The sequence below is a fragment of the Rhododendron vialii genome, chromosome 5a (genome assembly GCF_030253575.1).
Source record: "Rhododendron vialii isolate Sample 1 chromosome 5a, ASM3025357v1".
Lineage (NCBI taxonomy): Eukaryota > Viridiplantae > Streptophyta > Magnoliopsida > Ericales > Ericaceae > Rhododendron > Rhododendron vialii.
The window spans coordinates 36,540,001-36,553,566 of NC_080561.1; the positions used below are offsets into that span (position 1 = coordinate 36,540,001).

At 37.7% G+C, this 13,566-nt stretch overlaps 2 protein-coding genes across 2 annotated transcripts; one reads left to right on the forward strand and one right to left on the reverse strand.

Annotated features, from left to right (window-relative positions):
- Nucleotides 1-3,183: 3,183 nt before the first annotated feature.
- On the forward strand, nt 3,184-6,192 carry LOC131326828 (protein ALUMINUM SENSITIVE 3). Its single transcript, XM_058359713.1, has 3 exons — nt 3,184-3,667; nt 4,868-5,113; nt 5,719-6,192. Exons 1-3 carry the CDS (start codon nt 3,434-3,436, stop codon nt 6,031-6,033), a joined length of 795 nt encoding a protein of 264 aa, XP_058215696.1. The 5' UTR covers nt 3,184-3,433; the 3' UTR covers nt 6,034-6,192.
- Nucleotides 6,193-10,705: 4,513 nt separating this feature from the next.
- On the reverse strand, nt 10,706-12,583 carry LOC131326502 (pathogenesis-related protein 1A-like). Its single transcript, XM_058359303.1, has 2 exons — nt 12,024-12,583; nt 10,706-11,201 (listed from the first exon to the last, which is right to left on the reverse strand). Exons 1-2 carry the CDS (start codon nt 12,462-12,464, stop codon nt 10,890-10,892), a joined length of 753 nt encoding a protein of 250 aa, XP_058215286.1. The 5' UTR covers nt 12,465-12,583; the 3' UTR covers nt 10,706-10,889.
- Nucleotides 12,584-13,566: the final 983 nt, after the last annotated feature.

Below are 13,566 nucleotides of genomic sequence, written 5' to 3' on the forward strand. Positions count from 1 at the left end.
CAAGGGCCGACAGTCTGAGAGGTGATGCAGAAAGTGGCAATGGCATTGTGACCTTTAAGCCGTCTTGGGTCCCTTAGAGTTGTCGTTATCTTCTAGCCTCCGATAATGATGATGAATGAGTTTCAGAGTTGTTTTTTGTCGTTGTATCTGGTTCTGGGTTTTGTGTGAAAAAAAATTTGTGTTTGATTCTTGGGGAGGGAGAGACGGAGATGGAGAGAGAAAAATACCGAGTCTCCTATTTTGGATTTGATTGTTTTACCTTATTTACCATTATGCCATTAAGAATAAAATGTATATATATTTGGGTAAAATTTGGATTTGATGGTTGGAGATGTGTCTACCCAAAATGGATTTTTATTTAAAATTTAACTCAAATTTGAAGAAAAATATGGGTGAAGGCTGGAGATGCTCTTAGGAGCTTATATAATGGACCACTGGGGTGCCAATCAAAGTTGTCAAATCCGTTCCGTACCGGCCGGTACGTACCGTACCGGTGCGTAAACGGAACGCAAAAAGTCATGTTCCGTTCCGGTTGAAATACCGGCCTGTTTCGGCCAATACCGGGTGTACCGGACAATACCGGCCTGTTCCGGACATATTCCGGTGTTCCGGCCGGTACAAAATTACCCTCTCTCTCTTTTTTTTTTTTTTTTTTTTACATTTTATTTATGTTTATACTTAAAATATGGTAGATATATATTAAATATATATATAAAATATTAATTGCGGTAAATCCGGAACGGTACCGGGATACAGCCCGGTACCGGTACGTACCATTCCAGTAGTGAAAACGGTACGCTGGCCAGTACGGTATTGACAACTTTGGTGCCAATTATCAAAGCCATAAGAAAGTCCTCTTTCCATCACCAATTAATCACCAATTAAGTGTTGAACAAAACTCTGGCATTGCACTCTTAATTTCAACAACTTCCTCATAGACTGTCATAGTCCATGAGCAATCCTGGTTCAATTTCATAACCCAAAAATTCTGATCTTTAATGATGTACCTATGGATCCATTTCACCTAAAGAGTATCCTCTTTCTTACACGAAGCCCACAAGTGACGCAACATGGACGCTTTATTCCATACCTTTAAAGACTTCAAGCCTAAACATCCTTCATTTTTAGGGGTATAAACATCACACCAATTGACCTTAGCATTTTATTTTTTTGCATTTTTCTAAATGGTCCTACTAATTTCAGCTTGTTAGGTGGGGAATAATATGTCAATAATTTCAAACAATGGACGGGAAATAATATGTCAATAATTTCAAACAAGTTTGATATCGATACATATTTCACAGATATTAATACACTTTCACAAACATCCAATGGGCTCTAGCCCAATTAGCATCTCTTAGTTCTCACCATGTGAGAGGCCAAGGTTTGAGTTCCGTTGTGGACATTTGGAATTTAAAGCTATGAAAAGCTTCTGAAACTTAATATGGACTAACCTATTAATATCCCTACTAAACTCTGCTCGTGTATACAATATCAGAAAGTATACACACACATACAATCTGTGCACAGATTGTGCACAGATTTTGTTGTGGGGCCCACCACGGGTCCCACACAAATCATCCAAGCCGTTCATTAAATGTTAAACATTTTTTCAAGGGTCCCCATAAAAAATAATCTCAATCCGATACCTATAGATGCTCGATCCAATCGTATAACTTTTCATTATCCGAAAATTTGAATGAAAAGTTAGATGGTTGGATAAAGCACCTATAGGTATTGGATTGAGCTTATTTTTTTACGGAGACTCTTGAAAAAATGTTTTATATTTAATGAACGGCTTGGATGATTTGTGTGGAACCTGTAGTGGACTCCACAACGAAATCTGTGCACAGATTGCTGTGTGTGTAGCACAGTTCATACAATATTGGCAAAAAAAAACTCACATTTTACCTAGTGGAGTATTATTTTTTAGGATGGATGTTAGGAGTAGCATTTTTTTTGTTAAAAAAATACTCCTCCACTGCCTCGTTCTTTCTCTCTCATCTTTCATCTCTCTCATCATCTCATGTAGAGTACTCCAAAGACAGTACAGCCGGACAAGGTACTTCCCACATGTCCCACTTTCCGTGCCCACCTGGCCCCATTCCACCTCCCTACCCCAGGGCTTCCATTTGCCTACTCGCAATCTTCCCCCACGTAAACACCACATCACTATGTAATTCTCATTAAGTTTTCCTTTTAATTCTCCTCCCCCGCCAAGGCCAAATGGTTCAAGTCTTGGAGCAATTGAAAATGGTTTATCCGGTCTTTAATTTACACCCGGAAATTTGTCGAGGTATGGAGAATTTTTTTTAATCTTGAATTAAAAAAATCTCAATGAATCAAGGCCGACTTCGAGTATTCGAAGGCCCAATGCGAATTTTTAAAAATGAGTTCATTTATATAATTGAAAAATAAAAATAACAAGATAAAAACAACTTTAAAGAAAATACTGCAAGTATTTAAGGAAAAATTGGATACTCATTCTATTAATTTCAAATACATTACTTAAATTAACATCACTGTCTTTTGTATTTTTGTGGTGAAAGCATTAATTAATCTCTCTTAGTCAAGTTTAGCCACTATTGCCAATTTGCCACTATTTTTTGGCCCTTCTGTTTTGAACTATACCATTCAAATTGGTCCCAAAATTTTATTTGACGTTTTACTATACTAATTATATATACATAATATAAGGGCATAAAATTTTGGGAGCTTTAAGCAGCTGCATCCACCACGTATGTCCAAAGCCAACCTTGACTACAGTGCACCAAGAAATCTCTGGTTTTGCTCACACGGAATCGAGGATGTATGCTGCGAAGTACCCCTGTCAAGCGGGTGCCAAGTAACCAATTCGGTTATTTATTTTAGCAATCAACAGCTCAAATCTTTATTGAACAATCAACGGTTTAAATTTATACGCGCTCAAACTTAATTTGAATCGTCCATACCGAAATCAACAACCGCTTGATAGGGATGCCGCTCGGATCATCCACCGAATTCCCACATTCAAGTGGCCTCACTCCTACTCGCGGGCGCGTACCCACTGTTCCACCTTTCTCTCTCCCCTTTTTTCGTATGTGGTCGTACGTACGTCCCGTTACCCGTTTAGTGGGACCACCTCTTTTTCCCAAATCACGGATAGAAAATCTTAAGAAAAAACAAAAACAAATTATTTATTCTGACACGTATTCATTTCCACAGGAAAAAAACTCCACGAGATGAATCGCTCTTCATCTCCCCCACCAGGGGAAGGTCGTTTCTCTCTCTCTCTCCATTATATACTCTAAAAACCAATCCCTTCCATCTCCAAAGCATTTCTTGAAATCATCTCTCTCACTAGACTAATCATTACCGCGTAAAGTCGTGTTTGGGGATTCGGATTCCAAGTGGGTTAATTGGGTTTTGTGTTTTTTCTTGTCGATACACTATCATGGATTTGCAGTGGGCTTTGGATTTCTTGAAGGGGATGATTAAACCGGTTTTAGCCCTGGTGGTGGTGCTCATGGCCGTGATCTTGTCGTACACCCAAAAGCTGAGGTTGGAAGGTGAAATGCTCTATTCGATCCTCAGGGCTTTTATTCAGCTCTCCATCATTGGGTTTGTTCTTCAGTTCATTTTCACCCAGGGGAATGCCTTATGGATCATCCTCGCTTATCTTTTCATGGTATGTTCTCTTTTTCTCTCTGTTTGGTTACTCAGAAAATGCAAAAATGGATAATGGGTTGTGAATTAGTTATCCTGAATCTGAAGAATTTTATTCAGTTTTTTTTTTTGGATAGATAATTTTATTCAGTTTTACCAAAGTTGAGCCCACTTATGCATGGGTGGATTGAATTTGGTTAATTTGAAGTTGTTTGTTCCATTAGCAAAATTTGAATGAACCGAGGTATTGGTATAGTGGTAGGTGTTTTTCTTTAATAGCCAGATGTCTGGGGCCGATTCGCGTGCACCTCGACTAATTTTTACATCCTGAAGTTAACGACTAGACAAATCTTCCAGTGACCGCAAAGTTTGAAATGTTTGGCCTCGAGTAGTTCTCAGACAACAATCTAATCTTTGGCTAGTGTTAGAAGACTGTAACCCGCGTGTTATCAGTTTTTGTGTGTTATCAATTTTTGTGTGTTATCAATTTCCGTGTTAGCTAGCCTATACGTATGGGGTTATGTCTCGATTTTAATTGGGTCCGCCAGTGGACGGTCAGATAAACTCAAAGAATAGTCGGACCATTAGGTTGGATATCGAGCGCAGTTATGGTGGTGGAAATCAGGGTTCTCTTTCTTGGTATTTTCTATTTTCATGTAAGATTAGATCATGTATAGTGTATGAGTCTGAGTGCATATCCACTCATTGCCAATTGGATTCTTTATTTTCATTATTATTTTTATCCTAAATGAAAATTTGTTTTTGAGGCATTGAGCCACAACTTAAACTGTTCATTCTCACTTCGATGGGGGTGCTAGACATCTATTGGTAATTGGTTATTGGTTCCTCGGGGGCTGTCGCAGGTCTGAATTTCTATGATCATGTCCAAAGGAGGTTATTAAGGCCGGTCACCCGCTCCTCCACCTTTTTGGTTTAAAAAAAAAGATTATCCCTCGGGCACTGATTTATGTAAACCTTTCTATAGCTGTACTGACTTATTCAACCATTTCCAAGATTTTTAAATCATGGAATAACCAACAACTAAAGCTATGATTAAAAAAAAAAACCCAGCAACTACAGTGTATTTGTGTTCTGCATGGCTTAATCAAAAGCCCTTGATGTTCTGCTCAGTACTTCCCTTTAATGGTATAGCATTATTGGCTTATGGATATTGCAAGAACTTTCGCCTTTCGATTGACGTTGCTTTGGTTATCCGTTGTAGGTTTGTGTTGCTGGTTACACAGCAGGACAACGCGCCAAACATGTTCCAAGGGGGAAATATGTTGCTGGAGCCTCCATTCTTGCCGGAACTGCTATAACCATGTTCTTGCTAGTTGTGTTGAATGTTTTCCCTTTCACTCCACGGTACATCATCCCGGTTGCAGGGATGATGGTTGGCAATGCAATGACGGTCACTGGAGTTACCATGAAACGACTCCGGGATGACATCAAGATACAAATGAACTTGGTAAGTACCTAAGGAAAGAATACTTCCTCTTACTCTCTCAACAAAATTCAATTTTCAACAAATAATCCTGTCGGCAAGGCAGAGCACTAGATACAAATTAGATATCAAAACTGAAATATGACATATAGAATTCCCATACGGAATTTATTCATCTTTTTGAGTCCTTTCATTTCAAACTAGAATTGCGGCTTATGGCATATATATCACTGTCATGTAATTCAAGATTGGTTTTGTCAGTTCTGTTTGCAAACAAGTTTCCATCTTACAAAATGTCAATGAAGGCATGTTCAAATTGTTCATAACTGCTATACATATTGCATATCACTGATAAAAGAAGAAGAATCGGCTCATCTCCATTTTCTTTCATCCATGATGTTCGGTTGGACCGATTCATAACAAGATTTATTCTTATGATTTTCATGTGTTATCCAAGACCAGGACAATTCAGTCCATACAAGCAATAAAGAATATGACATATAGAACAAAGTAAGAGTAAATATAGGGCACCTCAGGATGCAGTCATTTTACATGGTCAAACGTCGTGAAATCTTGACTGGACAACTTCTCATCAGACCTAATGACCCTCATGAATATTCTGATTTCAGGTGGAGACGGCGCTAGCTCTTGGGGCTACCCCTCGTCAAGCAACTCTTCAACAGGTGAAAAGATCCCTTGTGATCGCCCTTTCTCCGGTCTTGGACAATGCCAAAACGGTAGGTCTCATCTCCCTACCCGGTGCAATGACCGGTCTTATTATGGGAGGAGCCTCTCCTCTAGAAGCCATTCAACTCCAGATTGTCGTGATGAACATGCTCGTGGGTGCATCAACCGTTAGCAGCATCATGTCGACGTATCTCTGTTGGCCTGCTTTCTTCACCAAGGCCTATCAGTTGGAAACCAAAGTCTTTTCTGCGGAATAAGGGATTTTGATTTGTTTCGCTCCCACTTTTTGTATTCCCTCTCAATTGTGAGAAAAGTTTCATGAATGAGGGAACCGATTCGCGTGTTTGATGAATTTAGTTGTATTGTTTTGTTAAACCAAGCCTAGATTTTGAATCACAAGCAATTATTTTGTATCATATGAATCTAGTTGCTCTGTTTTCTGAAGGTGGTAAAATGTTCCTCCTAGCTAGAAATATTCTAGCCGTGTCCTTGGATATGGATTCTCTTGATGAGAATATATTCTTTAAGGAGGTTTTAGTAAAAATGGATTTACGGAGATGAATATCTTTACATCCTACTAACCAACTAAGTTGGATTATTGACTGCCCAAAGGCTTGTTTAGTACGTGGACGTCAGGGTTTAAGTCCGGGCGTTTTGGTTGTGAAGCCCCTTTCCCTTCCCATAAAGTAGTTTCTATCGATTGAAAAAATATATCGGTCATTTTTTTTGCTAATTTCTTGCTGATACCCTTAAAATCACATTCTGATCACATTGAGCGACTCGGATCATTAAAATTTGATGGGAAACTATAAGGTGATTTTTTAGGTGTTTAATTAGTTGTCACTGGAACCGTTCCGATATATATATATATAGAGTTAGGTTCCGGTGAGGGATCCCTCATTTTATTAACATGCGGGACTCCTCTTCCAGATTGAATTTCGATGATCCGAGCCGCTCAAAGTGATCAGAACGTGATTTTAAGGGTCCCCGTGAGAAATTAGCAAAAAAAATGACCGGGAAGGGCTTCATCCGAGCAGTTTTCATTGAACGGTTCAAAAAAACTGCTCGGATGATGCTTTTTCCGGTCATTTTTTTTGCTGATTTCTCGCGGGAACCCTTAAAATTACGTTCTGCACACATTGAACGGTTCGGATTTTCAAAATTTGATCGGAAAATGAAAGTCCCTCATTTTAACAAAATGAGGGATCCCTCACTTAAAAATTCGTCTATATATATATCGGGACGGTTCAAGGGACACCCAAAAAAACACCTTAAATCTCAATCTCATAGTTTCCGATCAAATTTTTATGATCCGAATCGTTCAATGTGTGCAGAATGTGATTTTAAGGGTGCCCGTGAGAAATTAGCAAAAAAACTGATCGGAAAAGGCTTGATTTGAGCAATTTTTATTAAACCGTTCAATAAAAAACTGTTTGAAACTGTTCCGATCAAGCCCTTTCCGGTCATTTTTTTTGCTGATTTCTCACGGGTACCCTTAAAATCACGTTCTGATCACATTGAGCGGCTCGGATCATCAAAATTTGATCGGGAACTATGAGGCGTTTTATTAGGTGTTTTTTTGGGTGTTCCCGGAACCGCCCCGTATATATATATATATATACAGATTCAATCAGGTAAGAGCTCCCTTACCTTGTTAAGGTAAGGACCTCCCATTTTCAATATATATATATTATAGAGTTCAGAAGGTTCTGCGTATATTCCTACCACAACATATTTTTACCATAAAATTATTGTTTTGGCAAGAAGTTAGTACTTTTCAATATTAAATATGATAGACCTTGCACATATATCACGTAAAATCAAGCCTAGTTGCTTGTTTAGAGTTTCTAGGGATTATCACAACTGGGCAGGTCTGCCTTAGCTGAAAAAATCTGACCATAAAAGAAAGAAAATCAAAAGGAAAAAATTGGCTTTAATTGAGCTCCTTGTAAGTAGGCCGTACAAATAAAAGTAGGCGGTGGGATTGGGCTCCCATAAATTGTTGAGTTGCACGTAAACTGGTTAAGACACTTGAGTTTTAAAAGAAAAGGAACAAATCTATCATAGAAAGAGGAAAATAGAAAATGGGATTCACTCAAGGGTGAGGATGGATTGACTTGATTTTATAGGAAACCAATATCAACGAATTACGATTTTGGAAAATCAAACCAAACTATAAATTTTATAGACCTAACCAATTCAAACCATTAAGATACGGTTCGGTTGATAACCCCAGATCCCCCAAAAAACCATTGACTAATAGTGAGATAACCCAAAAAATACAGAGCAACTCCTATAAAGAGTTGATAACCCAGGTCTCTAAGGGTTGAAAAAGTGGGCATCGACAAGCAATAAATACTTGACCATGTGATCACATATTCGAATCATCCCGAACCTTGGGACTATTGGGGGTTATGCCCGGTCGTTCCCTTTAGAGCTCCGGAATTAGTCGAGATGCGCGCAAGCTGGCCTGGACATCCAATTTTAAAAAAAGTTCCCAAAGAGTCGAAATGGTACCCCTTGTATAGTTGTATTCCTTATATACTAGTACTAGTTAGAAATTGGGTCTCGTTTAGTTTCTTCAATCCAAGACCGAGCAATTTACTTAACGGGGCTAATTTTTTTTTAACATAATTTACTCTATCTTAGAGGACTTGGAAAGGGGATGGGTGCATACGAGAATCAAACATTGCTCATGTGCATAGAAGTATAAAGGAGACACCAACTGCACTCCACTCAACTTGCTAACGAGGCTCATAATGAGTCCTATTTATGTGCTTAGAATCATTCCTTTTACAGGTCCTGGCACGAAGAACATTTAATCAAAAGATCAGGTACACTGGATACCGGTAAGTACTGGGGGGGGTGGTTTAGAAACGGTCAAGTGGTTACGTGTGAGCAATTGAATTTTTTGTTGTGAATGATCCATGTTCAGTTCTACAAAATGAACAATTCGGATTCATCATCAAAATGATGCATGCATGTGACGGGCGCATTGGTTCCCCTTCACTTTAAAAGCTGATATTTTTTTTTTATAACAAATGATTGATCTTTTTTTTTTTTTTTAATGTCATCTTGAGTTGGAATATGATTTCCTCAAAAAAAAAAAAAAAGGGTGGAATATGAGCTGGTAAAAGTAGGTATTTCCACTAACAGGTTGCTTTTGATCATGTTAGCAAAGAAAAATAAATAAATTTTCACTTTTGAGAGTCATGTTAAACCCCCAGGACAAATCTGCTAATTATATTATTTTTTCGCACTCCAAAAGCATTTTGTTTTTTGGTTGAATATAAACAAGATATGCTTTCTTTTTTTGGTTGAATATAAACAAGATATGCTATGTTGAGGAGTTCAAATATACCAATGATATTGGCATATGATACCTTCATGATTTTGTTCCTTCCCCAGTAGATTCACTTTTAAAAGTGTCCTATTTAAGAAACCTTGATGGTTTGGATAACTTGGATTGGCGGTCAAAGCTCGAGGCATAGGAGTTTGCTTTGTTCTGAAATCTCAGGTTCGAAACCTCGCCAATGTTACGTAGTCCTTTGAGATCATTCCAAATGAAGCTTTCGTCTAGTTATAATTGGCTCCTCAGAAGTGCGCGATAAGATTGAATCCTCAGGATTAATCGAGGCATAGGCGGCTCTACCCATTTAAGTGGGTGGTCAAGTGAACACCCTAAAATATTTTTTCTGCGAATTTTTTATTAGTTCCAATTGTGTTTTAGGCTTTTTTTAAACACCGAGCTCTATATTATGAACACCCATCAGTTTTGGTAATTCATAATTCAACACCCAATTCATTCGTTCAAACAAGGTACATACTCCTAATGTCAAACAAAAAGAAAAAAGAAAATAGAGAATCTGTTACTGCTCTCTAAATGACCATTGATTTAACATCTCGAAAAAGAAAAGAATGTCCAAAGAATTTGTGCCAACCCATTCATCACAATTTTCCCTTTTCGAATATTTAGTAGATTTACGCCAACTTAATCTTGCGCTCAAAATAAAAAAATAAAAAAATTGTGAAGAACAATTCTGAAAAAGTTACTTATTTAATTTTATGTTTTTTAATCGCACTATCCTTGCTACTATACAAAGTTTTATGGATATGCTACTAGTTATATGGTTAAGGTAATTCCCCTCTCAAAAATTTCTAGAGTCACCATTAAATTGAGATACGGGTAAATTAGTATACATTCAGGTGTCCGGGCCGCTGAGTTAATAAAAAAAATAGTGTCGTATCTAACTTCGACAATCTAAGTACGCGTATATTTCCGTACCATTCAATCACCTTGAATTTAAGAGTGACTTTTCTTCCCTCCTTTTATTTATGGGGAATGCTAGGTACAAAGAAAATTTACCCCGAAAGTACTCCGAAAACAGCAATCAATGGTTGAGAATTACTTTGATGATTGTGTCACACACATCAAAGTGAATCTTAACCACTAGTTGATCTTTCGGGGTAGTTTCGGGATAAATTTTCTTTGCTCCTAGCATTTCTGTTTATCTAAAGCTTTCAGTCAATCGAATGGATGAGAGGTAGGTGGCAGTGGCACGTGGATTTCATGGTTGGTGGTAAGTGGGTTATACCGGTGGATGCGATATTTCTTGAAAGAGCATTTAATGTCCGTGTCCAGATCAACTTACGTACATATCGACTAATAATATTCTGAAGTTAACGATTGAACGAACATGCAGCGATTCCCGTAGTTCTCTTAATGGTGGTGGCCAGGAGTCGAACAGAGTTTGTTTTTTCTTTCTTTTCAAAGACCAGCACAGAGTTAGTAATTAAATTGCCTTAAATCCGTTCAGTTAAAACTTGTTGGAATATTTAAAACTACACTTTTATCTATGTATTAACATTGTTCATTTTTTACAGGAAAAGAAAACACAAGTTATATTAATACAAATCAAATAAAAAATAGAGTACGGATAACATTGTTCATTATAAAAGGGAAATATTGTAATAAATAATATAAACTCGCGTAAATAAAGAAAAAAAACAGAGTATGGGTACAGAGTAACCCCACACTTCCTTAACAACACGGCAAATTCCTTTTTCAAATTGGGATGGGCGGCAGTACCGGTAACGGCCCAAAATCCCTTACCTAGTGGGCTGTCAACGCACCACTCGGCCTATGATGATGATGTTTCCTATGTGCCCTATGTGCACCCACCGTGGACGGTAACGAATGCGCGTTTTGGAAGGGATTCTCATCCTGATAATTCCCCGGCGGATTATAGGAACAAACGATAAGAAAGCCCAATTCGTTATTGCAAGTGACGTTGCCACAACCTACGGCTTTGGTGGCGCTCCAAACAAGCTGGGTGTAATGCCCACACATGCATTTCAATGTCTCCGTTTGGCACTTGCAAGCCAACTTGACATGATCATAGTTGACCTCCTCGTCGATCCACACCTACTGGGACGGAGTCAGAAATTTGTCCCAAATGAATTTAGCAATTCAAACTTTTTTCTGGTGAAAGAAAGCTTTAATTCAACATTTTTAGGTTAAATTTGGAGCATCTTTTTCAATTCGTGAAAAAATCAAAAAATATAAACACCTAAGTCAATGAGAAATGTTCATAATCTTTTTTCGCTTGACGAAGAGAAATTCAAGAAGTATAATTTTTTTTATTAAAAGTTGGAAAATATGTGCAACAAAAGCTTTCACGCAATATATTGAAAAATCAACAAAAGGGAAAAGTAAGAAGGGAAAACAAAAGCTAAATGGAGTCTAACACAATGGCCCTTACATACAAAGAAAGCATCTGTTTAACCGATATGAGCATAAGTTTGGACTACAGGTCTAAAGTAATCAAATATTCATTGTTTGGTTAAAATATTTACGACATAATTTAATCATGCCTCAGATATATTAAGGCGTGAGATATAAAATACTATGGGGTGTGGTATACAAGGATGGAGCCATGTTTGCATTTTAATATTTCCTCTAGGATTTTACAATTTGAGCAATATACTTTGATTTGTATCAATACATGAAATTTTTTTTTTTAAATTCAGCACCACCCAAGACAAAATCCTGACTTCGTCCCGGGTGGTAAACTTCATCCAATCACTTTTGCCGGTAGGATTGCCTATCTAGTGACATTATTTATCTCATCAAACAAACAAATCCAAATTGCACAAAACTTGGGAGGGCTATTCGATTTTCGGGTGAAATAGTTCTATCGTATTTTCCTAATTGAATCAATTCTAAAAAAAGTTAATACCTACGCACCTGCGTCACCTCGGTCGGCGTTCTCTCGTCGTACTGCTCCCACAAGTTATTCTCTCCATACGGCCCGTCGGAGTGGTGATGGGGGTTACACTCATTGACGCCTTGTTCCGCCCAACGCTGTGCGTATTGGGCGAGCTTTTCATCCCATTGCAGGGGCGGGACGCCCTTCTTATGGCGGATATTGTTGTGGGCATTGAGGTACTCCTGCGCATCAGACGACAAGCGCTGGCTGTGCGGTTGGTTGTGCAACAAAGAGACTAGGTTTGAAATGGCGTTGTGCGTGGGTTGGCCTAGTGGTTGGTTTTGCACCAACGAGGCTAGGTTTGAATTGGGGTTGTACGTGGGTTGGCCTAGTTCTAGGCTCAATTCGGCGGCGGCGGCGAGTTGGGCGAGGAGGAAGGTGGAGATGATTAAGGCTTTGAGAAACGGAGGAATTGGCATGGTGGTTGTTTTGTTCTTCTTGGTTTGTTTTGTAGGTTTTGTTTGGATGGCCACGTTCGTGGCCTTGGAATAGGCTTAATGTGGAGGGAGAGAGAAGAAAACGAGAGATCTTTATTTTCAATTTGGGGTTGACATTGGATGGTGAAAATTCTAGAGCAATCGTAGTTTTAGGGTGTCCATAGAATATATGGTTGAATTCTTCTGAAAAAAAAAAAAAAAAAACTCTTTGCTTCAATAGAACTTTCATGACCTTGAGGTCAGAGGTGGCTCTACATGGATGGTTCCATGGTCAACTGAACACCCAAAACAATTTTTTTTTTGTTTAGAATACATAATTTTTTGTCTAACCTTACTTTGAACACCCAACTCAAATGTCAATGCAATTGTAATAGTTTTGAACAATGTTTTCAAATCGGGATACGTATTGTGTATCTTTTTTTTCACTTGGATATTCGTATCGAGATACGTATCATGTATCTTGAAATACGTTTGCTGGAAGAGTAAGAGTTTCTGTTATGTAGTTAGACAACATTTTTGGAAGAGGGAGAATACTAAAGACAAGAGTGGGGAAAAAGAGTATTTGTATTGCACTAGAACTTGAAATTTTTTTTGGCTTGGTACAAAATGGTTAGAATTCATCCCTATTTGTACTACTCCATGGAAGACTCTAGTATAAAGATATTTTCATATAAGATAAATTTTGAGATAATTCTAGAATTACACATGAGACAAATTCAAAAAAAAAAAAACTCTAGATATTTCACAAGAATATTCTAGAGCGCTAAATATTTTAGAGTTTCTAAAAACTAGATATTTATATCTTTTTCGATTATATCTATCATATTTAGGTTTTGTCAATTGGAGCTTTGTCAAAATTCTAAATTTATTTTATGTTTTAACAACGTTAATCATAATTACAATATAATTAAGAAGTAGATACACTTAATAACACCAACAAACTATGCTTATATTTAAAAAATTTAAGATGCAAAATTTCAAATCTCTCAACAGAAGCCTATTACATTAAGGCTCTATGTTATATTTGTCAGGAAAAAAAAAGTAAGACAAAATACAATCGAAGTATGATTCTTTCTTTTATACA